General features: G+C 38.8%; 1 protein-coding gene across 1 annotated transcript; it reads left to right on the top strand.

Moving 5' to 3' along the window:
* The first annotated feature begins 350 nt into the window (after positions 1-350).
* LOC134790178 (fatty acid synthase-like) lies at positions 351-26374 on the top strand. The gene is made up of 37 exons (XM_063761002.1): positions 351-530; positions 989-1181; positions 2606-2732; positions 4157-4360; positions 5039-5155; positions 5247-5410; positions 5640-5782; positions 6163-6366; positions 6466-6652; positions 6786-6948; positions 7412-7581; positions 7726-7877; positions 8042-8225; positions 8483-8631; positions 8780-8961; positions 9040-9159; positions 9515-9624; positions 9850-10040; positions 10305-10456; positions 10724-10969; positions 11200-11320; positions 11414-11533; positions 11730-11845; positions 12188-12338; positions 12997-13168; positions 13449-13558; positions 13800-13964; positions 14234-14409; positions 14859-15008; positions 15474-15692; positions 15787-15898; positions 16197-16338; positions 23957-24104; positions 24183-24330; positions 24498-24674; positions 24973-25075; positions 25551-26374. Exons 1-37 carry the CDS (start codon positions 372-374, stop codon positions 26165-26167), a joined length of 6264 nt encoding a protein of 2087 aa, XP_063617072.1. The 5' UTR covers positions 351-371; the 3' UTR covers positions 26168-26374.
* Positions 26375-26771: the final 397 nt, after the last annotated feature.

Below are 26771 nucleotides of genomic sequence, written 5' to 3'. Positions count from 1 at the left end.
TTATTCAAGAAAATCTGGGGAAGGATATTTAGGGACAAAAAATTAAATCTCATTTTTTGGACGTTTGCACTTAACCGCATATATCTCGCGACTTGCTAGTCGGAGCGACAAGTGCAGCCTTAGGGGGGTGCGGGACAAAATAGCGCATTGCATCACCTTGCCAGCCCAGCATTAAAAAAAAGCCCCGCAACAGGCGGAAATTTGAATCATACGATCTTACCCGATGTCCGATCGTAGTCGAACTCACCTTACTCTCATACTAAAATAATTCGTCAAAGTAATAACTAATAATTCAAATTAGTGATTAACGTGAAACAGTAATCAAACATTTTGTTCCTTTGCTCTATCAACTGTGTGTTCTAATTGAAGTGATGGCTCCGACACCACAAGAACTCCCGAACGATCTCGGTGAGGCGCCGCGCGAGCGCAGCGAGGGCCTAGATGGAAACCGAGTAGTGATCTCCGGCGTGTCGGGTACCTATCCGCAATCACATCACATCATGGAGCTCTCCGATATTCTCTACAACAAGGTAAGTCCCTTTTCTTTATCATAAACGAACACTACCTCAACGTCCATAGCAAAACAAAAATGGACGATCATTTTATGGCTCCTCTACACCATTGGCAATGCTGGGCAATTATTACAGTTGATCCCGATCGTGTGGTGGACTTAATGGCGTACAGTGGCCCATGATTGGCGATGATGGAGAATAATCGCCATTCTGTCGGTTTTTTGGGCAAACATCACATGACTCATGGGCCACTGTAGACCATTAAGCCCTCCACACGATCGGGATAACCTGCAATTGCCCATCATGACCAAAGGCGTAGAGGAGCCTGTATGGATCTTCTTCTAAATAAGTTTAGCCACTTTTTTTTTGTTAGATTCAGAAATAAAATATTTAATAATATTAAATTTAACATTACTTAGAATAGTCTGTATGTCAGCAGCCTGAAGAAATATTATTGAAATCTGATTCTTATTTAGGTGAACCCTGCCGAGGAAAAGAAACCTCGATGGAACTACAACCACCCAGAAGTTCCACAGCACGTGGGCTTGATCCCCGATCTGGACACGTTCGACGCTCAGTTTTTCAGAGTACATTATCACCTCGGGGTAAACTTGGATCCGATGTGCCGAAAAATTCTTGAACATGCTTACCAAGCTATTTACGATGCAGGTAGGTTTTGAAACTAAGAGAGGATGGAATGGATGAACAAAATCATACACACAAGTATAGTCTAACTACAGTATTGCCACTTTTTAATTTCTACTCGTTTTTGTCAAACTGTAGTTATGGAGATAACAATTTTTTGTTGTAGTAGATATATAATTATTTTCCATCGTATTTTCTCGGAAACTTTCGTTTTTATCATGCTACTTCAGTCAACCTACGTCTTATTACGTGAGCGATTTAGACGCGAAGCGGCGCGGCGCGGCGCGATGCGACGGCCTTGTCCGACTAGGGAGCGTCAGAATGCACTCCACGATCGCCATGGCCGCACGCAGACACGATTTATTAGAAAATTCGTATTTAAATTATGAGTTATGTTATGAGTATTATCAAACTGCACTCGGGACTTAATCGCGTATTTAAGTTTTAAAATTTACCTCCGACGTTTCGAGGACGGCGTAGTCCCCGTGGTCTCGGAGAATATCGTTAGTGTTGTGTGTCGGCAGAGTAACATCCCTAGTGCGCAAAACGTTCAAACTGATAAACAAGACCAAGTGCGGGTAGTTCGAAAAACCGCGCGGCTAGAAGATGTTGATGTCAACTTGAGCCAGTCTTCTCCGAGACCACGGGGACAACGCCGTCCTCGAAACGTCGGAGGTAAATTTTAAAACTTAAATACGCGATTAAGTCCCGAGTGCAGTTTGATAATGTTTAATAATCGTGAAAGTTTAAATCAATGTTATGAGTAAACTATGTCTTTTTTATGCAAGTAAATGCAGCGTTCTTCGTTGTCTACTCCCACTGCCACTGCCACTGCCCCTGCCCATGCCCCTGCCCCTGCCACTGCCACTGCCACTGCCACTGCCACATCCCCTGCCCCTGCCCCTGCCCCTGCCCCTGCCCCTGCCCCTGCCCCTGCCCCTGCCCCTGCCCCTGCCCCTGCCCCTGCCCCTGCCCCTGCCCCTGGCAGGGGCCGCCATAAGGTACCTTTCGCAGTGGAACGTCACATATCTTTACTATTTCATATCTAGTGAGTCTCTAATTCATTTCCCGAATCGAGCCGTAAGACGCTGCCTTTTTGAACCGAGACTAACTGAAATAGCAAAACACGTTCGCGAATACGGTTCCGGAAAAATACGATGGAAAATAATTATGCACTGCAACTGTATGTAGATCCACAACTGAATATCTAAACAGAGTTGGTAATCAATTACTTTGTGTTTAATTAATTCGAAGAGAAGGCATGCACTTCATTAATAGTAGGTACTTTACCTAAACTGAAATCAATACAGTTATTGCTGATACTGAATAAGTTTGAAACTATTTTCCTTAAATTATATTTGTCATTGTGTCTGAATACTGATGACGATAATTAAGCCAAACTTCCGAGTATTATTAGTTGAAATTAATATTCAGTATTATTTTAACAGGAGTAAACCCCAGTCAGTTGTCCGGGAAGAAAGTTGGTGTTTATATCGGAAGTTGCTTATCTGAAACTGAGAAAGCTTTGTTTTATAATATAGTTTTTGCAGGCAGGACTGGCTTTAGTATAGCAGGGTAAGTTTACTATGTTTTGTACTATGAACGATATGAACAATAAAACTACGAGACACACTGTCCGATTTGAACTCTAAGATACGTCAAATATTACGGCTAGATACGATATGTGTTAAAGAGTGGTTCTCAAAATAGTGGCTTAACCTGTCATCGAGTTTTTGAATTGAATGTATGTTTATTTGCTCTTTTTCATATGAAACAAAAATGTATCTAGATAAACTAAAACAATGTTTATCGAGGCCAAGACATTATTTTTATTTAAATTTAATACTTATAATTATAAAAAATAAAGAGTAGCACTTTTCACTGTAACCTGTCTTGTCCAAAAGCATCGCTCTTCCAGTTTTAGTTGTTTAGATTTTATAAGCACCAATTTATGTAAATAAAATTCATGCTATATAATAACATAAACAATACCTTTTAAAATGTGCATTGCACAGGCCTTATATATATTTTTTTACAACAATATTCACGCACGAAGTTTGTCCAAGGATATTTTCACTGTAACCTGTACATGCACGGTATTGCATCTGACTCATACACAGAAAAAAATATTTAGGTCATAACTATGCCAAAATATTAGGTAGGTATCAAGCTAACCACCGTAGGGTACCATCATGACCCAAGTGTCGTAGTTTCGTAGAGACAAGTGGTTAAAGGCAGGAATCTGGGGTTTGTAACGGAAAGTTAACTTTAACTTGTCTCGATTATTTTACGAATTTGGTATGGGGCCTAATGTAATAATATCATTTTAATATTGTATAAAGGTTTATTCATCTATGCTAAAGGTGAGACATTCGTATTATTATCCGTTCAAGAGAAAAAATAAAAAAGAATGTATTTTTCACTGTAACCTGCTTAACTTTAACCTGTGTTCAATGTATAGGTTATTGTAAGTCTTGAAAATAACTTCTTCATTTTCCGTTTCCTTTTGAAAATTTGGGGTACTTGAAGTAGTAAAACATATTTTTCATTCTTAAAAGTAAAAAAAATAGGTACTTACAAAATTTTTATGTTTCATGAACTTTAACCTGTCGATGCCACTTTCTTGAGAATCACTCTAAAAGTAACGTATCATCAAACAAAAACATCACTTTTCACACTGACATACCTATCTACTCCATAACGTATCTAGCCGGTAATATGTGACGTATCTTAAAGTTCGAATCGGGCCGCCAATGTCCTATCGTACCTACTATTATATTGTATGTAATCTTTCAAAAAACGACGAACTGAAATCCGTAGGTGCACGTAAAGGCATACCCACTAAAGACTTGTAAAAAGCCACCAGTGGCCACAACACTGGATTCTTCTTAGTCCGGCTGGTTCGAAGTTTTGACACGTTAGCCGTCGAGTAAAAACTGTGTAAACAGAAACAAGAGGTATTTATTACCTGTTTACAATATTCATAAATCCAAATTCAGATGCAGCAAGACAATGTTCGCCAACCGGGTGTCGTACTGGCTGAACGCAAAGGGGCCCTCGCTGGCTATCGACGGCGGGTGCTGTAGCTCAGCAGTGGCTCTAGAGCAAGCTTACCAGGCGTTGACGCGAGGCGATTGCGAAGCAGCCGTCGTTGGAGGCTGCAACTTGTGCATGCACCCGCAGACTTCCATACACTTCAGCAGGTAAAATATAATTACGGATCTGCTACATATTATTAACCTCTCGTGTGCCGTGATTATTTTTTTCTAATATTTTCCTCGTACGCGGATCCGCGCTCCCGGCATACGACAGCTTAATGCTCTCTGGCTTAATAAAACAATAGGTATGTGGAAAGAAATTATGAAAAGGCGGATCATAGAATCACATATTCAATATGAACAAGATACGTTTTTATTGTAAATGTAATACTTTTTTAAATACCGTAAAATGGGGTGAGTAGGGATAACGAGGGCAGTTGGGTTATGAATGGGGTGAGGAGGGATAGTAGGGGGGTGAGATGGTATTTTTAGACCAAAGTTCACATTCTTACGTAAATACTTTATTCTCTTGAGGAGTTCAGCTGTTGTAATATTGACTTGTGTCAATTCTAGCAAATTGTCCCATCTCACTCAATTCCTATCCCCCTAACCCCGACTACGGGGTGAGCTAGGATTTCCTACTATTTTGTGTTCATCGTTGAATCTATGAAATCAAACGACAGATTATCATTGAAAAACTAAACTTCATACTACCGGAACACTTTTCAAATAATTGTATATAAATCAACGTGCCACATATAAAAATAAACTATTATTGAGGTTTGAACTTCGGATTTGTCTCAACTCACCCCATTATACGGGACCTACTTATAAATATTACAGAAATATAACATTATGTAAGGATGGACGAACAAAATCCTACGATCAAGCAGCTGATGGATGCGTGAAATCTGAAGCTATTTGCGTGCTTTTCTTACAAAAAGCTAAGGATGCTTTCAGGTAAACCATATCGATTTACGATGCTTTTGTTATATGGTAGGTACCTACGTTACATTACGCTCGATGTCAAACCAAAACATTTGTATTTTAGAATTTATGCCGATGTTGTTTTTGTAAAAACAGCGTATGCATCTGTTGAAAGCACTGGCAGTTTTAAGCGGAAACCTGAAGAAATGACGACATTTCTAGATAAGTTCTATGAAGAAATAAAAGTGTCGCCAAGGGATGTAGAATTTGTTGAAGGTTTTGGAGCAGGTAATGTAGCACTTGTCCGGGACTTTTTATGTAACGTATACATAATTATATAATTATGTCTTTTAAGTCAAACTAATAGGATATTGTGCAATAAGGGAGGTATGGATAAAATTGTTAACGAATTTACGTTTCGAATTCCCGTGTTTTGCTGTTGCAACTTTAACTTTTTAAATCATAAGCATAAGAAGTTATAAGCAGTGTGATGAAAAATGATTTCTTTGTGTTTTAGCCGATTTTGAAACTGACAAGACAGAACTGGATGCGATAGATAAAGTTTTTTGTCGAAGTCGCCGCGAGCCGCTGTACGTTGGCAGTATCATGTCCAATGTGGGCTATTGCGACTCCGCCACGGGTATAATGGGAGTAACCAAGGTTTCGGTTTCTTTTATTTTGTTGATATCTAAATAATTTAAATAGAGATTCAAGTACAGAATAACCTATTTTTTTTTCAATAAATTTCATAGTATTACAATAGTAGTACCTACTTTTTCGTACGACAGTTTTCGAGTCGGAAAAAGCGAATGGTAAATAAAAAATTACTTTTCAAGAAAGTCCTCGGCACTAATAGGTGGGGTTCAAAATAAAAATAGTTGAATGCTTTACTGATTTAGGCTAGTTACCAGCGGTTGATACCCATCGCCATGTTTAATGTATTTTCCACAATGTACTTAGGTAGGTACTGATACTTCGTTAGCAAAGCAGCTTATTCCTGGATTGAATAAGTATCATTAGGTGATCTTGCTGACCCTCAGGTGCTTCTGGGGTACCACACGGGACGGTTGGCGGGTAACCTGCACTGCGAGCGACCCCGCGATGACGTGGAGGCGTTGCGAGAAGGCCGCATCAAAATCTTGACCGACCATAAGCCGACTGCAAGGACCTATGTTGCAATCAACGGTTTGTCTTTGACCGGTGTCAATTCTCACATACTTTTACATGGATATTCCAAGCCTAAGGTACTTGTACTGTACAAATGATTTCTTATGCATTTATTGGTCATGTTTGCAAAATTGGTTACTTAATCTTGTGCAATAATTCGGTTTTGTTTTATTTAGGATTTGACAAAATATCACAGCGATATTCCACGATTGGTCTTAATTTCGGGTCGAACGGATTCAGCTGTGCAAAATATGATCAATAATTTAAAATCAAGACCTATAGACGCTGAGGAGTTAGCTTTGATTCAAAATATCCACTCTTACAAAATAAATGGCCATCTTGGTAGAGGATATACCATTTTAGGCAAGTGTATACTTTTCTTTTAGACTGTTAATAATGGTGGAAGAACGAGGCAATAATAGGGATAAGGAGGATAACGTATTTCAAATTGTTAGAAAATCCTCAAACCAAACATAAATAAATAATCATTTTGTAGGAACAGACAATGAATCGAAAACCACGAGCCTGGTTGAAAAGGCAGAGTATTTCGACGGCGCTGAACGGCCGCTATGGTTCGTGTACAGCGGCATGGGCTCACAGTGGGCTGGCATGGGAACACAACTAATGCGCTTACCAATATTTGCTGCTGCCATAGAACGGTATTTGATATTTTATTATGAAATAAGTATGTATTATGCAATCAACTCACAGTTATTAGTCGTCGAAGTTTCAAATGTTTTTCACACTTATTTTTATCTTTCTACAAGAAGACCCTACTCCTAGATAAAATTTGAATTTGCTACTTACAGTTGCAATAAATATCACAGCACCTATTTCCTATAGTTAGAGTACCTTTATACTGACGCAATCTGCGGGACTATGATGAACATTTAAAAATATCATTTTTAAGGTTTAACCACCTGTTGGATGTGTTTAGGTACTAATATACCTATAATAATAAAAGTCCTGTTTGCCGTGTCCGACTATGGCGACTCCTCCAAATGTTTTTAATTAGGAACACTATATAAGTACTTAAGTATAACCAGTAAGTAAAAGCAGGGATCACGTCAACTAAACTTTAAGAATTTAAAACCTAATATTTATGATTCGTTTATCAAATAGTTGTCGACGAGTATTGGAACCAAGAGGCATCGATATTATCCATATCATAACGTCGCCCGACAAAACGATTTACGACAATATTCTACATTCGTTCGTTGGAATTGCTGCTGTCCAGATTGGTTTGACCGATATCCTCTTACAAATGGGTTTGGTCCCGGATAAAATTATAGGTAACGTGTCAGTATAATTTATAATTTCGTCATTAATTTACGACTGCTCATGATTGATGACATGACAGATTTATTTTTTGCAACTTACACCTAGGAACTTAAAGTGATTGAATTTTTATCAAATTGTTTTTAACTATTCCCCAGGACACAGCGTAGGTGAGCTGGGGTGCGCGTACGCTGATGGCTGCCTTACGGCCGAGGAGATGATCTTGTCAGCGTACAGCCGCGGGCTTGTCTCTGTGGAAACCCCCTTTATATACGGCTCCATGGCTGCCGTTGGCATAGGGTTTACAGAAGTGCGTATATTATTATGACAACAAATGTATTTGGCTATACGTCCTTAACGTGTAATCACCTGCACGTTTTGACTTTGAGTACCTAAATATTATGATAGAAAACTTAAATTTTTGCCACTACCATTGCATTTCTGGTAAATATAAAAACTACATGTCCTCATCAGGTGTCTAAGATGTGTCCACCGGAGATAGAAGTAGCCTGCCACAATGCGGCTGATTCCAGTACCATTTCAGGCCCGGCAGAAATTATGGGTCAATTTGTTGCTCAGTTGACCACTAACGGGATTTTCGCAAAGGAAGTTCCATGCTCTAATATAGCATACCATTCACGATATATCGCCGAAGCAGGTGACTAATAATATTTTTTTCTGAAAATTAATCAAATGAACGTAACTGAGTTAGAGTCTGAACCCCACTTTGCACGGTCTGAACCCTGGGCGGTTTGTTCTGAACTTACGCTAGATCCAAAGTCGTCCTAAATTTTTGTTTCTACAAACTTGCCATTAATATTTAAGGCAACGTCAGGGCAACCGACGGGACGTCGATCATTAATGCTTATTAGAAAACATCAATTTAATTAGATTATTAACTATTTGTTGTTTCAGGGCCTGGACTCCTAAAATACTTGAAAGAAGTAATTAAAACTCCCAAACTTCGCAGTGAGCGTTGGGTATCAACTTCTGTACCACAGGACAGATGGAACGAAGAGACGGCCAAGTATTCTTCGGCCGAGTACCATACTAATAATCTTCTGGTAATTTGGATTAATTATGCCAAAATATAATTTGCCAAATCTGTAATTATAGAATTATCATCAAATCAGTTGAAAAAAGGGTAATTGATGGATATTGGGCCTCTGGATCTCAAGAAAGTAAGATACATTTTGTGTTTTGATGTTGCAGAATTCAGTGCTTTTTGAGGAAACTGCGCGACTGATTCCAAAGAACGCGGTGCTGGTGGAAGTGGCACCACACGGACTACTGCAGGCTATTCTTAAGCGCGCGATGCCCACCTGTGCGCATGTGCCGTTAACGCGCCGTGGGCACCCTGATAATTCTCGCTTCCTACTTGAAGCTATTGGACAGTGAGTGTGACACAACACACAAAGTTATTTTTTAATTTAATTCTATAGGTTATGTTATTTAACTGTTTTGTTTTGCAGGTTGTTCATGGAAGGATATTATCCAGATATACGTCCTTTATACCCAAAAGTCGAATTTCCTGTCTCAACTGGGACCCCTCATCTGTCACACTTAGTGGAATGGGCTCATCAACAAAAATGGTAAATATTTAAAATATAAAATAGTTATAACAAAACCAGTAAGTAGTTTGTAATCACATTGTCATTCTGATGCTACCACATATACCTATATAAAACTGTAACCGGGAGGTATGAAAAGCCGTTGCACACAATAACTTTTGGCAGCAATAAATACTTACAGCAACGCGTTTCGAGAATTATACAAATGGATTACTTTTAGAGACATCGGAATGGAACTGCGCTTTATAAAGCGCTGCAGTAAGACTAAAACCACGTATTTAAACGCGGATCATGAGTAGGTACATGCTGTGTTGCTACATAAAGTGACAATTTACGGTGTTCACAAAATTAACCATTTTCAACTTACATTCGACAGGCATTTGGCGTTATATGCAAATCCCGAAAGAAAATCTGCTTCAACATGCACTTTCAAGATAACTCTACACGATGCTGAATATGCTTACTTACGAGGTCACCAAATAGGAGGTAGGTATGCCTAAAAAATCTAAGTAGGTACATAACGTGATCGGTGCGAGCATGCTGGAGTGTTAGTGGATAAGTAACACGACAGCACCAGTAACCGTTGGAACAGATTTGTTATTAAATGGAAACTATTTCGGCCGATTAATCCAGGTCATAGTGAAGATCAAGAACAATGGCGTGCTGTGGGAAATGTAGATTATTGGTTGTAATATCTAACTATGTTTCTAGGTAAGACGTTGTTCCCATTTTCTTCCGCATTGGTGTGCGCATGGGACACGGTCGCAATGGTTGCGCGAGCGCCGCGGCGGGGAAATCCTGTGGAGTTCCGAGACGTGGAGTTGTATTCGCAGCCAACTCTGCATGACTTGCGCCTGCTACGGCTTACTGTGGCATTGCACCGCGGGAATGGACGGTTTGAGGTTATTTTTCATATTTCTTTTAATCCTATTACTTGTAGGAGTCATAAAGATTTATAGTTTCCTTTGACTACTTTCGCTGTATTGTTCTGCTTGCCTGTAACAAAAAAATCCACATTCAAGGGTCAAAGTTGGGCTCCACCATAAAATTACCACCTTTTATTTGGAATTCTGGTCCAAAATATAGTTCAGAACGAGTAAGTACGTGCCTACCTATTCAATTATGGCTTATAAAATAGGTACTAACATACAAATCGATCTTTTTAGATCGATGATGGAATCACAAAAGTAGCTTCAGGTTTTATAGTTTTGAAGAACACTGTTACGTCAGAGAGTACTGAATACGAAGAATTAAAGGAAGACGTGTTAAAGACGGAGGAAATATATCAAATTTTAAATGAAAGGGGCTACATGTACCGGTATGTATCATAAAATTTCACCAACAAAATATCATTCAACTTCTATTTAATACTTAGTTGAAGGTAGGTACCTCTCTGACTCACCTAACGACAATCAGTTCGAAAATTCGATTTTTGAGTGACTTGATAAAAATCGGTGTGTTTGATGTAGAGTTATTCGACCGCCCTGCAAACAAATTTCTGTGCAGGGGGGTCTGTTACTTCTGCAGTGACTGTACTTGCATGTAAAAATAGCAGTATCTTCATCGGCATAATGCCAACCAACAGGGATGAATTCCAAGCCATACGTGAAGTGAACGGGTCATATTCTGCGGGTCGCGTATCATGGACTGGTCGCTGGGAGCCATTATTAGATGCTCTGCTGCAGATCAACATAATCCGTCAGCCATACGACTACGTCTCGCGGCCTGCTTTCATCAGAGCCATCACAATCAACACAGATTTGCACACGAAATTAATACAAATGAATAAGGATTTGAAATTCAAAGTGTGCGCGGTACAGGACCATACCAGGTAAAACATAACAAACAAATATATAAAAATACACAAAAATGTATAGATTAACCTATTTACGTCTTAGAAGCGTTAAAATGCACGATGAAAAACGTAAGATTGGTATGCTTTAATAATGGAAGCCAATTTCAGAAAAATAATCCACTGACGATAATTCTGTTTTACTTCTTTCGTTTCTCTAAAGCACTTACTCTAAAAAAATATCTAGGGGCTGATAAATATACTTACAGGTGCGGTGGTGTTACATTGAAAGGTATCAAATTTCGTCATATTGCTAAACCAGACGCCGGTTCTTTTGTGTTCGACACATCCAAGTTTGACAATAGATATCAAGCTCAAAATGTTTTCAATGTAAGTTATTTAATATAAGTAGGTAAGTACATACTTATAAAAAAATAGTTTTTAAATAACACATCGTTTTATATTATATTTTTATTTATTCAGGATAAAAGTGGATATAACAGTCAAGATGAGAAAATGTTACAGAGCATGAGAGTTGGTGACCTAAACTCTTTACACTGGGTGACAGCCCCGGCATCCGAAAGTAATGGGATCTCGGTAAAGGTAGGGTTTGGTACCCAATGTTGGGCGTTGGCTTTGATTTTTTTTCCTTTATGCTTGAATTCATACCTTATTCATTACGGTACGGATAATTATTATCTGACATCAAAATATATTAATGTATTCGGATACATTAATATATTTAAGCGACTTTTTCAAAACAGAATTTTTATGAAAATTTCTTACACATTACCTACAGGTGCATTTCGCTGGACTGAACGTTTGCGACATATTGATAGCGAATGAACCATTTGTTAATAAACAAACAAATTGCGAAGGTTATTATGGAATGGATTTTAGTGGAATATTACAAAAGTAAGTTTTAATCATGGATCCGCTGGATGTAAATTTTCAATACGAGTATGTCTTATCTTTTAAGTTTGTTTCCATATTATCTCTAATTTTCACTAGATTTCTCTTAATATTAATTTTTCTGAGGATATATATTTACCTCTATTTAGATAATATAAAACTTATATTTTAAAATAATTTCTTTTGAATTAAACCCTTGATTGATTACCAGTTTTTGTTGCAAATACTTTGAGCAATTAGTTCTTTAACTGACAAAGTGTAGTGTGTGACAAGTTTTATATTTTTACGTAAGTACCTACTTGCGCCGTCGAGATATTTCTAGCTGACCTGATCTTGGACTTGTAGCGGGTCTCGTGTGATGGGCCTTTTGCGCGGTGGCTCGGCTCGCTCGCATGTGCGCGCGCGCCCCGAGTTGTTGTGGCCGGTGCCTGCGCATTGGACACTCGAGGACGCTGCCACTGTACCGTTACCCTTCGCGCACGCACTTTACTGCCTTGTGAGTCTCCTCATATTCGTTAGTGACTACTTAATCCCAATGCCCAAAAAATGGCTCAAAGACACTCTGGTTTTTATGATAGCGACTACCATCTGATATCAAGTTCAGAGGAGAATCTACGCCTTGTTAGTGTTAGTTCGGTGTACCTACTCACGATGTTTTCACGACAAATTTATACTTATTTGGTATGTACTTATATCCATTCCAAGAAACTTATTAACCTGAGCCAGTAGTTGAAGCTACGAGGCTAACTGCTTTACCACCCGTTCAAACGCTTTACAGTTGTAGTGTATAGTGTATAATTGTTTTTCATCGTATTTTCTCGGAAACGTTTGTATTTATTTGTCATGCTACTTCAGTCAACCGTACTTTTTGTACCGAGAGTGACTGAAATATCAAGACACGTTCGTACGTTTCCGTGAAAATATGATGGAAAATTATTATGCGCTACTTCTGTATCCTATTATTACTATTGTATTAATGTTGGAGTTAATTGAAAAATTGTGCACTGGGAATCGTACCTAAGGCCGGTAATTAGTGTTTTTTTTTTCATCCAAATATGGCTTACGAGTCGGCGTGTGAACCCTGAGCTATAGACATTATGCCTTAGTCGTTGACTTTAATATTTCGTTTCTAAACAGTCTGCTTAACAATTCAGGCCATCAAAACGGAGCTGCTGCCCCGCATGAAGGTCCTTGTGAGCGGTGGCGCTGGCGCAACAGGACAGGCCATTATTGCAATGGCGCTTTATTTGGACTGTCGCGTATTTGTGGTCGTTGGTGATGCTGCTAAGAAAACATTCTTAATGAAAATGTTTCCTAAATTGGATGGTGGGTATAAAGTTGTTTCATTAAGTTTTTAAATTTCTGATAACTTGACATAATAAAAAACCGGACAAGTACGAGTCGGATTCGCCCACCAAGGGTTCCGTACTTTTTAGTATTTGTTGTCGTAGCGGCAACAGAAATACATCATCTGTGAAAATTTCAACTGTCTAGCTATCACGGTTCGTGAGATACAGCCCGGTGAGTTGGTGACAGACAGACAGAAGGACAGTGGAGTCTTAGTAATGGGGTCCCGTTTTTATAAATAGACCATTTTGATTTTTAGCTGAAGATATAATCTGTTGTCGAGACGATGCGTTCATGAATCGTGTGCTAGCTGCCACTGACGGACGGGGCTGCGAATATGCTATATGCGGTAGAGGTGATCACAAAGATGTGAGTTTGTCTTAAATACCTATAGTAATTTTAAACTGCCCGCAAAATAAGCACGTAAAAGTGTGTAAATAAATGAATTTTCGTTTACATAATAAACTATCGCCGTAGCTAGTTATTGAGCAAATAAAATGTATTAAATAATATAATAATAATGTAATTTATTTTCTTTATTCATTTCTCATCTTATGTAATTTATTTAATTAATAGGACTTCGTATTCTTACGCATTGTTTTTCCTTCAGGCCTATCTTCGATGCTGTACTGATTTTGGGTACACATTGGATATTCATCAACTAAAAAATAATGAAATGTATTCGTTCAAAATGGGTGCATTGACCAAAGAAAGATCTTACATTCGTATAGACTTTTCCAGTCTTTTTCTGCATAACGACATCGAAACTTTCAAGGTACCTACTATATAATACATATTTACTATGTACAAATACATATTTCAGTACATCATACGGTTCATAAACATCTATACAAGCCAAAGTTTCAAAAATATATTTACACTACCTTATTGTCAGTGGCTTAGAGGCGTGTTAATATATTGGAACGTTGGCTTCAAAACATGTCTGTAAACTAGACTGTGCATATTAATTAGATCAATACTAATTTAAACGATTAATTTTGTTTTAGGAAGTTTAGTGAAATCCTAATTTAAATTTCAACACAGAAGCTGCAACAGTTGATGGCGGAGGGTATCAGCGGAGGCTGGGTGCGTCCGCTGTCACGTGTTGTGTACGCGCCCTCCGACGCTACGCGCGCTTTTCGCTTGCTCGCGCGGAGCGGACACCGCGGTCGCGTTATGCTGCGCGTCCACGACTCGCCGACATCACTCGCGGAGCCCAGGTTCATAAATACGAAATTAATGGTTAATCTATATTATCTTTAGTCAACACAAGTTTGTGTATTACTACATAGACAATAATAAAATCATTTGTAGTTTTGTTAACTAAATTTGGTTATCGGGAGTTAACATACAAAACAAGGTTTTAAAGGGTCGGCATCGTGCACATAGTAACACCCCCTGGAGTTGCAGGCGTCCATAGCTTTACCCTTACCATCAAGCGGGCCGGGACGTATATAGGCACTAAACGACGCGGATTTTCCGAGCAGAAAAACGTTTTTTTACTGGAAAAATGTTACATCTCTCTATTTGGCTGGTCTACGTAACTTTGAAACCGGCCAAGCACCGAATATTTTTATATAATTGGCTAAAATTAATTCATTATCGATAAACTTACTTTAGTTATAGTTTAATGGTCTTTAATTGCAAATCGTCAATAAATGTTTTGCAGACTAACATGCTCAAAAGCACACTGCCAGCTGGTGATAGGCGACTCGCCGGGGCTCACCATGTGCCTTGCCTCGCGGCTGGTGCAACGAGGCGCACGCACGCTCCATCTGCAGCTCGCCCATACTGGACCACGTCTCAGTAGACAACTGCTGTACGTATTACCGACACAAGCTCTGGTACAAATTATTCTAGCAGCACTTAATCCAAGGAAATTCATAACTGTTATAAATTTGAAGTATCATTGAAGATATTCAATAATAAATCCATGACAATGTAAGGGCACACATACGAGTGATTCACTAGTCGGTCCATAAGAACTGACCAGTTACTAAGGATCCAAGGTTCCAAATAATTACATTACCGTAAAATGGGGGTGAGTAGGGATTACGGGGGCAGTTGAATGAAACGACAGCTTATCATAGAAAAACTAAAGTTCAGTATGAACACTCACCGGAACACTTTTCAAGTAAGTACATTATATAAATCAACGTGCCACATATAAAAATAAACTTTTATTGAGGTTTGAACTTCGGATTTGTCCCAACTCATCCCATTTTACGGTACTAAACTATCTTAGAAAGCTTGGTAGTAACTAATACCATTATTTTGTTGACAGATCCTGGCAAAAATTGGGCGTAAATGCTATAACGACCTCGTTAGACCTCGCGCAGAACGACTGCGCGTCAAACCTGCTGAAACTAAGTTCAGGCCTGGGTCCAGTTGAGGGCATATTTGTAGTGATGGCGGAACAACAGACTGGTCAGACACAAGCCCTCTATAAGTCCCTTTTGGCTAATTTGGATGCAGAGACTAGAAAAGTGTGCCCCTCTATCAAGTAAGGTTTTTAAATATAAAATTTACAATATAGGTGCCTCTTATAATACCTATATAAGAGTGTGAATTTCATTAAATATTTCACAACTGTGCAGGTACTTCGCAGTGATTGGTGTCAATACCTCTGTAGGAGAAAGTATTTGTGTCTCAAGGGCAGCATATCAGTTACCGGCAATGATGCTTTCCATATCATTGGATGATACAAAGGTACAATCGGATTAAAAATATATACTTTTACTTTTTTATTTCATTATAGAAAATAAATACTTTGTTCATTAAATCTATTAACTTAAGAACGGGTCACTCATGTATTTTAAGTCGATAAACGCTCATTAAATCTATTAATAACGGGTCACTCACGTATTTTAAGTCGATAAACTCACGTCTGTCTCACGGAAGACCTGACGGAACTCAACGACCTGACGGGACGGAAGATCTATCTGTGTCTCACGGAAGTTTTGTTATTAAAAAGACTTTGTTATACTTATCACATTACGTCTTGCAGGTTGAAGGTATTTTGCCAACGAGTTACGGTGTCATTGTTAATGCAATAGAGGAGGGTTTGCAGACAATGCAACCTGTGATCTTTGCTCAGCATCCCTCTGATAGCAAAGGTTCTCTTACATACCAAATAGAAAAAATAGCTGGTGAGTTTGAAACAAAGCAATCTACTATAACATCAATATTCAATATTCTACACCAAATAAAACAAATTTGCAATTTGAATTACGCTGTCAGATTTTAATAACCACTTTTATCGTTGTTGATATATTGACGATAAGCTGACTTCTGTCACTTGCTTTTATTCGACATCTTAAAATAGAAACACCAACTTACATTTAATCTTTTTTTATTACAATATTTAACTTAGTTACTAGGTACACAACTTACTTCAATCTGCACAATCGCCAGCCAAAAGAGGCCATCTCATCGTAATCCAGGCTATTTATGCCTTTATCCCTACCACCTCCGGAAATATCAGTGTTACCAGAATGCATGCAAAGTACCCTAATACTTACAGAGATGTGAGAGATGCCTTAAAAATGTCAATGATATTTCCGAAAATGTTGGGATAATGCTTAATTTAAAGATACTTAAACCAATAAACCTAACACTCGTCCATTCTGACAACGTGTACGACTCGGACACGCATCAGGTGATAACCTAACACTCGGTTTTAACCCTCTAGTGCATAGCAAAAAAAAAACGTATATGTGTATATTTAGACTTTAATAACTTTCAATAAAACTAAGCATATGGCCTTGTATGCACTAGAGGCTTAAGTACAATATGTCTGTTTAGAAACGTAATAAAGTAAATAATAAATGCAACACTTCTGGACCCAATATTATTACGATAAATACAGACTGTCGGTTATTTGCTTAGTTATAACAAATAAAGTCAATGAGATACGGAAAAAAAATACAAAAACTAAGTCGATGGGTACCTAGGTACAGTGCTATTAATCAATTAAGGTATTATGACACTAACAAACAAAGGTTGAATTTACTTTTATATGCTCTTCTTGAGTACTTATATGAAATAAAAATAAAAGTTATTTTGCGTGGGTACTTTTGTGCTCTAAAGTAATGGTCTTATCATTCGATAGAATTTACAGAAAGAGTAACCTTGAAAAATATAATTATGAAACTAACCTTTTACACCATACAGGTCAATAGTATTAGTTAATTTTCCATTTATATTTTAGGGGAATAACTTCAAAATTCTAATTGTATAAGTACTGTACACTCTGTTATAATATAATTAGAACCCTTCTTAACCCAAATAGAATAGCATTTTTTTATGTAAACTAAATTCATCCAAATCCAATAAGTATATAAGAAAATGTAATAAAGTAATAATAATAATTCATATTTGAAATAACTTAATGAGGGGAAAAACATAATTAAAACTCCTCAATTAATACCCCAGCGGGTTTAAAATTTATTAATCTTGCAGAATTAATATGAATTATTGACAATATCATATCTCTAGTTAATACTTAACGATCAAGACGCGAACCAATCGATTCTCGCTCCTGACGCTTGTAGTCTCTGCCAAAACGTGAACCAATCATCTTCTCACGCCTGGCATCGGTTGTTAATTGTCAAGCGACGAACCCAATCAATTGTCGTGCTTGACCTGAAATGTAAAACAAGGTATTTCTGTAGTGAATGAAGCTAAATCGGTCTAGAAGAATTTAATTAATTATGTCATCTAAACAACCTACGGATCATAATCAATTTCATGAGTACTATCACTTGTGTCTTCCTCACCATCGCTTCCATTAAGATTTAATGCAGCAATGTGAATCCAGGGCTGCATTCGATTGGTGTCAACCTATACCGATCATTGCCTAACACTTTAGCAACACGTAAAGGACCGATATATGAGGGCAGGAGTTTTTTGCTTTTTCCGTCATTTTGAAAAGAGGTTTTGGTAATTTTTACTAAATCACCTTCTCTATAAACGCGTGCAGGCATTTTATTTGCATCGTAATACTTTTTTTGTTTCTCCTGCTCCTCATCTATCTTGTCCTTGACTTCATCCCTTAATGAGGCTAGATCCACAAGTTCACGAGTGTTGTTAGTAATTTCATTAAGACTGGGATTTATTTCGCTATTCATGGACGTACCGAACATAACTTCAGCGGGTGTCCTACCAGTAGTCTTCTGTACGGTATTGTTAAGACCCCACTGAATTTTCCCTAGCTGATTATCCCATTCCCTCTCGTGTTGCTGTAGATTCTGCGCTGTCAAGGAATTCAGAATAGTACGATTATATCTTTCTACTTGCCCATTTGATCTTGGGCTAGCAACAGCGTTTAAAATGTGATTTATACCTTTGGCAGCGCAAAATCTTTTGAACACGTGTGAAGTGAAACAACTGCCACGATCACTAATTAGGCGGTCAGGTATTCGAAAAGTAGTAAAAATGTCCTCTAAAACTCGAATCACGTTTATTGTCTTTGTGTTCCTAACGGGCCTGATGAATACAAATTTAGTAAAGGAGTCTACTACCACTAACAAATATGCATTGCCCCTTTTAGATTTCACGAAAGGCCCAAGGTGGTCGATGTGAAGAGTGTGAAAGGGAACTTCTACTTTGGGTATGGGGTGTAAAAGACCTTCGCGCGAAGTGGAAGTTTTTTTTGCATACGCGCACTCGAGGCAAGCATTTACATATTTTTTTACAAATCTTGACATTTTGGCGAACCAATAATTTTTTTTGATCCGCTCGAGAGTCTTTTCCACCCCAAAATGACCAATGTTGTCGTGGTTTAGTCTACATATCTGCCACCTTGCGCCCTTCGGAACCACCCATCGAATATCGTTCTTGTCACCACCTAAACATCTATATAGCTTATTATCGCGTAATACGTAATTGTCCTTAATATACTGTAGACCATCTGCGTCCAAGTCCTTACTCAAAATGTCACGAATCCTACACAATTCAGAGTCTCCTAACTGCAAAGTGAGCAGCCAATCCTCGTTACTTATGGACAAAACTGAAGATGCTTCAACAAGATTTTGCTCAACTGGCGTATCAACCTCTGCCGGATTCCGAGATAAAGCGTCAACATGTGCCATTTTAGTTCCTGGCCTGTACTCAATAGAACAGTTATACTCCTGCAAGGATAACCACCATCGAGCTATACGTGGTATAAGATCACGTTTTAAAAACGTCGAACGCAAAGCGCTGCAATCGGTAACGATTTTGAAATTTAAGCCCAAACAAATAAACCCTAAACTTTTGCAAACTTGAGATGACAGCCAACGTTTCTAATTCGTACGAATGAAAATTCTTTTCCTCCGGAGAAGTCTGTCTACTATAATAAGCCACAGGGCGGAAAGATTCATTATCTGATGAACGTTGCAACAAGATTCCTCCTATTCCTATTTTGCTAGCGTCCGTATGTAGTTCAGTCTCAGCTGTTGGATTGTAAATTCCTAATATCGGCCTAGCTTCCAAGTAAGTTTTTAACTTAACAAACGCTTCTTCTTGAGCATCGGACCACTCCCAAGGAATATCTTTTTTTAACAATTTATTAAGGGGATGAGCAATTGTAGCAAAACCTTGAATGAATTTTCTGAAATAGCTAACTAGCCCGAGAAACTGGCGCATGCCGTGAATATTTGAGGGCCGAGGGAAATTACGCACACTTAATATTTTATTCTGACCTGGTCTAAAACCTGCCCCGCTAATCTCATAACCGAGGTAATCAATCTTATCTTGCAGAAAGACACATTTTGCCAAGTTTAAAGTTAAATTAGCCTTCTGGAACATACACAAAACTTCTTCTAACCTGGAGAGACATTCATCAGAGTCCTTTCCGAAAATCAAAACATCATCTAGATATACGGTAGCTTTGCTGAACCGAGCTGATCCAAGAATTTTATTCATCATGCGCTGAAATACGGCCGGCGCATTGGCCAGGCCAAAAGCCATACGATTAAATTCGTATTTTCCATCTGGAGTTACGAATGACGTAAGATGTTTACTCGGTTCAGCAATTGGCACCTGATAGTATCCAGATGCTAGATCTAAAGTGATGAAACAAGTTTGACCCGACAACCTAGCGATCTCGTCCTCAATAACTGGCATGGGGCATCTTTCCTTAACGGTTATTGCATTTAGCATTCTATAGTCAATACATAACCTGAGATTACCATCTTTTTTTTTTACTAGTATAATTGGGCTGGAATATTCTGACACCGACTCCCTAACGATTCCTGCTTCCAACATTTCATCAACCATTTGACGTACAGTTTCACGTTCATGATGTGACAAACGATACGGGCGATATACAACAGGTTTTTGACTATTTAATTCTATATTCATATGTGTCACGTTAGTGCAACCAATTTCTTTAAGTGTAGAAGCGAAACAGTGCTTAAACCGATCAAGCAAGCTATATAGTTTTTGTTTGTCACCTTCAGGAACATGTTCGCCTATGTTAACTTTGCTTCTATCTATGGAGTTAAAACGAGCAAGATCACTTTCATCCAAGCCTTCGACAACTCTATTGACAACGCTAACCCGTTCGCCTCTGCTAATGATTGTACCCTCTAATATAAGAACGGGGTCCGTAATACATGGCGTCAAAGTCACACTAAGCTGCCCTTTCTTGACTGTGTACACGCCGCCACAGGTCAAGTACTGTTGATTCGGCCTTCCAATAACCTTACTGTTTAACAAGAGTCTACCGCTAAAATTTGGATCAGTCTGTGCTTTTACTGTTGCAGCACCAAACAACTGCACTGTGGTACGTAGTTTGACCTTCAACAAGTTATCGTCATCTATTTCCGAACTAGCAAATGGAATTTCATTACTAATATCGACAAATTGCAGATTATGAGAGTCCTTTACTGCAAGAATGTGTGGCTGCTCAGTGTATGTATGACCAACTAACAGCGCCTTATCCAAAAAGTTATCTCCAACTACCTTACACTTGACCTCAGCCTCATCTCAACTACCAAATTTCCTATAGATGTAACACAACCTTCACCATACCCTATCATCATAGAAGGGACACCATCATGTGACAAGCCAAGATTTGACGCGATAGATTCCTTGATGAGAGTTACCTCACTACCAAAATCTACAAAAGCAGGGAGAAGCGCTCCGGCGACTATAACGTCCTTACAAAATTTAGCATTTAAATTAGTATTTTTAATTAATCGTACCTTCTTAGAATCTTCACCTTTAACAACCACGTTATCTGAAACGGTTTTGCAATCTTCAGTCTTGTGACCCAATTTATAACATTTATTACATTTAAGGATTGGTTTTGGACATTGCATGTAGGGATGGCCCTTTTCCTTGCAATTGAAACATGTAACGCCTGTTCCCGAAGCCGGTTTTGTGTTTACCTTGGAATTATTAAACGTATTACCGACATTTACATGTTTCTGTCTTCCAAAACCAATCTTATCAAAATGTCCCGAATTCTTGTGGCTCATTAAGAATTGTAACAACTGGTCGGGGTGAGAACAGCGCAACGCCAGCGCACTGGATCTAGTCGTCCTATCACTGATCCCATGTATGATGCAATCTACAGCATGCTTCCCGCTAATATCACATTGGTTAAGTAAAGCTAATTTCTCATAATAGTACACTTCAATCTCTTCATTAAATTTACTCTTCCTTTTAAGCATATCATCTAACATTTGGCCATAGTTCTGTTCGAAGGGAAATGCTTCAATTAATTTAGTCTGCCACTCTTTCCAAGTAAACAATATTGAATTCAGTCCTTCGTACCAAACTTTGGCCAATCCCTTTAATTTCTGCATTGCAAAATGAATCGTCATCCTTTCGTTCCAACCATAAACATCAGCACACTCGTTAACCTTTTTAATCCAAGTGTCAATTCTTTGTGTTTTAGATGAGGGATCAAAATCAGGAATAATATTCTTATGATCTATTGTTTTATAACTGGAGTCAGTAGATGCTGATGGCTGGCTCTGAGGTTGTTGACGTTTCAAGTTATTAATAATATTAATGACGTTATCAAGAGTAAAAGTAGGGCTACGTGACCTTGGGTTTCGGATGTCCGGGGTGTCCTCTCGTCGTCGTCGGCTGCAGTGGCTGCCCTCAGGACTGCGGTGGCTGCCTTCAGGACTGCGGTGGCTGCGCTTCCTGCTGTGGCGACTGCTCTCGTGTGAGCGGCGGTTGCGCTCCCTGCTGTGGCGGCCGCTATCAGGTGCGCAAGGACTGCGCTCCCTGCTTCGGTGTCCGCTCTCGGGTGCGCAACGATTGCGCTCGCGGCTTCGGTGGCTGCCCTCGGGTGCGCAACGACTGCGCCCCCTACTCGGACGGCTGCTGTCAGGAGCGCGATGTCTTCGCCCCCTGCTCCAACGGCTACCATCGGGCGCGCAACGACTGCGCTCCCTACCGCGGCGGCGACAGCCCGTCGGTGTGCGGCAGCTGTGTCCCCTGCTGCGGCGGCCGTTTTCGTGAGCGTCGCGGTTGCGCTCTCGGCTGTGGCGCCCAGCCACTGGATTCAGACATGGACTCCGGCTTCGACTTCTTGCTTGCTCCACGTCATCACGAGTAGGCGTTACAAGCCTGCGATGATTATCGTCAAGACTTTCGCTTTCTCTTGGTTTGCTCATTGTAGATACCTCGGGGACACACAATAATAAAAAATGTTAAGCAAACTTCAAATTAATTAATCATAATTAATAAGGGAAAGTAAAAACAAGCACCTATATCATAAATGATTCAAGAGTAGAAAATATTTCGAAAAGAAGGTAGTCAAACAAAACCTTTATCAGTTAAATATTAAAATGATAATATATGCGTAAGTATGCGTTGCCTACTTAACGATTATTGATATAGTAGACAGACACACTCTCTAATTCTTTGTTACTAATATTGCAACTTGAATCTCGTTTGCCATAAGATTTCATAAATAACGATTATTCAGATGCCGGTTACGTAACGAAAGGGTTTAAATGATCATAACGGTTTAATAAAAGAAAAAGAAAAATAACACAAAGGTTCATATAAAAAGTAACAAAGGACTGAGAGGGTATGAACACAAAAATTCCTTTGTGATCACGCTAGTAGCTACTTCAAATAGCAACCGATGTCAACATCACTATTCTTTTTCAATAATTCTTAGGCTATTAGCTGCATTATCTTAACCAGCTCGTTAGGAATTATATGGTGCAGTCAACCCACAACGTCATTGCACAGCAACAAAAAGAATGTGTCAATAGATGAAATAAGTAGAATAATTTGGCGTTTACTTACGTTCGTGTGCCACTTCTGAGATAAAATAGAAACACCAACTTACATTTAATCTTTTTTTATTACAATATTTAACTTAGTTACTAGGTACACAACTTACTTCAATCTGCACAATCGCCAGCCAAAAGAGGCCATCTCATCGTAATCCAGGCTATTTATGCCTTTATCCCTACCACCTCCGGAAATATCAGTGTTACCAGAATGCATGCAAAGTACCCTAATACTTACAGAGATGTGAGAGATGCCTTAAAAATGTCAATGATATTTCCGAAAATGTTGGGATAATGCTTAATTTAAAGATACTTAAACCAATAAACCTAACAATCTAATTATATAGATAACCCAACGGATTTGCTCACTGAATTGCCAAGACTTTTATTTTATGCCAGCTAATAGTATACAAGTAATAGGTACATAAACATTTAATTTAATCTTACTTCGTTCAAAACTTTTAAATTACCTACACTATTGTTCCTAACTAAATATCTAAACACACCCTATGATTTCCAGGTATCACCATATCAGAAAATACTCCAAATAGCCAAACGTTGCAAGATTTTGGCTTAACTGCAGATAAAATTCAAGCCCTTAGGGTATTTTTAGACAACCAGAATATAACAATCACTGAAAATGAAGTGCAAATGTTAACTATAGAACAGTATGTACAACACATGAAATTTTCATTTTATAATTCATTTATTACCTATTCAATAAAATGTTGATTTTCTGTTTTAAGATTACGGGAAATTGATGCCATGTCACAAGAAACAGATTACGCGCCTGTCCGCGGCTTAAGTGCTTTCTTTCCCTTCGCTGATTCTGATGAACTCTTAGCCACGATTGACACAGTGGTAATGCCCACACTTACACAAGGAAGCGATATGGTTTGTAGATAAACTATTAACATACTAGTAGCAATCATAAATTTCCTTTTAAGACTTTCGCTTTTTGTTTCTTAGTACATCTTAGTAAAAAAAAAAAACAAATCAACACTAAATTTACGGCCCAAATCAACTGGAAGTGTCTACTTTCAAAATAAAATAATTTTCAGAGAGATGACGAGTTCAACGCTTCCGAAGCGTGCCTGTACATAGTGCCGGGACTGCTAGGTCTACACCAGCGGTACCGCGAGCTATGTGAACGCTTGCAGCTAGCCGCGGTCGTGCTGCAACCCGGACTTGACCATCCCGATGAAACTCTCCAGGAGATGACGGCTAGATATGTCACGGTATGTGGTTACCGTACCGTGGTTACCAGTTACGTGCAGATTAACATCATAATTAAGCAAAGTTATTATTATAGAACATAAGTTTTTATTATTCTTAATTATCTACAAAATTAGATGACACATAAACACGGGAGTAAGGTAAACGTACTAGTGCTCGATATGCTAATGCCCAATAGATGACACCTTGCTGTCACCTCTATTGAGAATGACTTAAGTTTCAAGACGACATGTACTGACCCGCGTCGAGCACTAGTACATTTACCTTATCACTTGCTAATGTAGCGTGGGTATTTTACAGATGTTTCTAAAGAAAAGAGGTGGGACCAATAAATTCTACTTATTGGGTCACGAGATAGGTGTACTGTCAGTTCTCGAGATGGCCGCCAAATTGGAAGATCACGGTAATTTCTTTTTTTCCTGTAGTCTACGTTAGTTACTCTAGGGTTCAAACCATAAATGTTAGTATCAAACAATAGTAGATTGTTAACCAAGGGATGGAATGATGCCTTTCACCCGAGTTAAACACTCTACTTTTCATTTCGAATACGAGGAAAGTAAAATGCATGTGTTTTTTTTTAAACATGACTAAGTATACATTTTTATAGTATTTTTTGAGGGTACTTTCAATTAACAATTTAGGCAAAAGTATCGTTATTTATGGAATGGGAGTCAAATATCACAATGGAAATTGCATAACAAATCCATTTATACCCAAATTTCAATTGCTTATCTTAATGAAAATAATTAAATCGTACTTGGAAGTTGGAACCTAAAATGCTCTAGTGCAGAAACGTATCATTTTCTGCACACCTTTTAGAACAACAATGACCCTCTTTCAGAGCATGAGAAATGAAAAACATTTTGTATGTATCACAGGTATGACGGGCACGGTGTTCTGCCTGGGCGGCGGGCCGGAGCAATTTTTAGACGAGCTGGAGCGGCAGCTACTTGTGGCGTGTGCTGGCGCAATCGACTCGCAGTCGGTTCTCCAACAAGCAGTTGCCCGTCACATGTGTGCGCTCATGGGCGTCGCGTCAGCTCAGTTGGATGCCGCGCTACGTGAAGCGCCAACATGGCAACAGAAGGTAGACGTGAGCGTGCGCGCGTTACGAGGGCACGTAGCTCACTCAACGCAGTATGCGCGCTTGCTTATAGAGGCAGCGTATGCACGAGTGATGCAGGCGTTGCGGTACAAACGGCCATCACCACGCGCACTTGAATCCCGCATTGTAGTCCTGCGCTCACCCACGCCTGTTGTCAGCCCGCTCGAACTTCAGCGCTACTCGCGCATGCCTCTCATTGTGCACGACCTGCGCTCGCCGCCCGCACATGCAACCAACGACTTACGTGCCGCTGCCATCATCAACCGCTATCTCGACGAGGAAACAAAGCAATGCTTTGCTAGCAAAACGCTCTGCCATACCTACTTGATGAATCCTGAATCGTTTATTGGTATTGGTGACTTTGAGGAAGATAGCGAGATAAACATCTAGAAATACTTAGTATTTTGAACGTAACTTAGGATCTTGATATATTTATCCATTTTATCTAGGATCCATTTTACGTTAGGTACGTACATTACAATTAGTATTTACCCAACGAAATAAGGTGATTAGATTGCATTAACCTTAACAGTGCCTACAATATACTTATAATATTTGGTATCATTGAATATTATTATTATGTGTGTTTTTGTTCTTGTTGTCTATAATAAATAGTTTTATTTGCATTCCTTTGAATAAAACTAAAAAAAAAACCTTATAGTTATTTTAGCCATTTTTTAACCTAATATACCTACTGACGGTATTCAGACGTGTCTTGACTAGGTACAATATAAGATTTATAAGCTAGTCGCCTAATCACATCTACAACCCTGGAAAAATATCCTTTTGACACAAGTTAAAAGATGAAATGAAATGCCCGTATATACGTACCTATTAAAACTCTATAGGTACGCTACAAATTTACCGTTTACATAAGCAGCAAAAATAAACAAAACAAAATAAAACCCGTCTTCGTACATTCATAATATTACCCACAATAATTTATACCTCAAAACCCCTGACAAATGTCTCACACGGAATGCTAAGCCGCCGA

Source organism: Cydia splendana, chromosome 1, assembly GCF_910591565.1.
Source record: "Cydia splendana chromosome 1, ilCydSple1.2, whole genome shotgun sequence".
Lineage (NCBI taxonomy): Eukaryota > Metazoa > Arthropoda > Insecta > Lepidoptera > Tortricidae > Cydia > Cydia splendana.
The sequence above is the reverse complement of the archived record's forward strand: the minus strand, read 5'-3'. Positions and strand labels throughout refer to the sequence as shown.

What these genes read in the sequence shown, in the direction of transcription:
- LOC134790178 (XM_063761002.1), top strand. Translation starts at nt 372, where the DNA reads ATGGCTCCGACACCACAAGAACTCCCGAACGATCTCGGTGAGGCGCCG. An exon ending in ACGAGGTCACCAAATAGGAG is followed by an intron (nt 9,625 to 9,849) that starts GTAGGTATGCCT and finishes CTATGTTTCTAG; the next exon opens with GTAAGACGTTGTTCCCATTT. An exon ending in CCAAATAGAAAAAATAGCTG is followed by an intron (nt 16,339 to 23,956) that starts GTGAGTTTGAAA and finishes TATGATTTCCAG; the next exon opens with GTATCACCATATCAGAAAAT.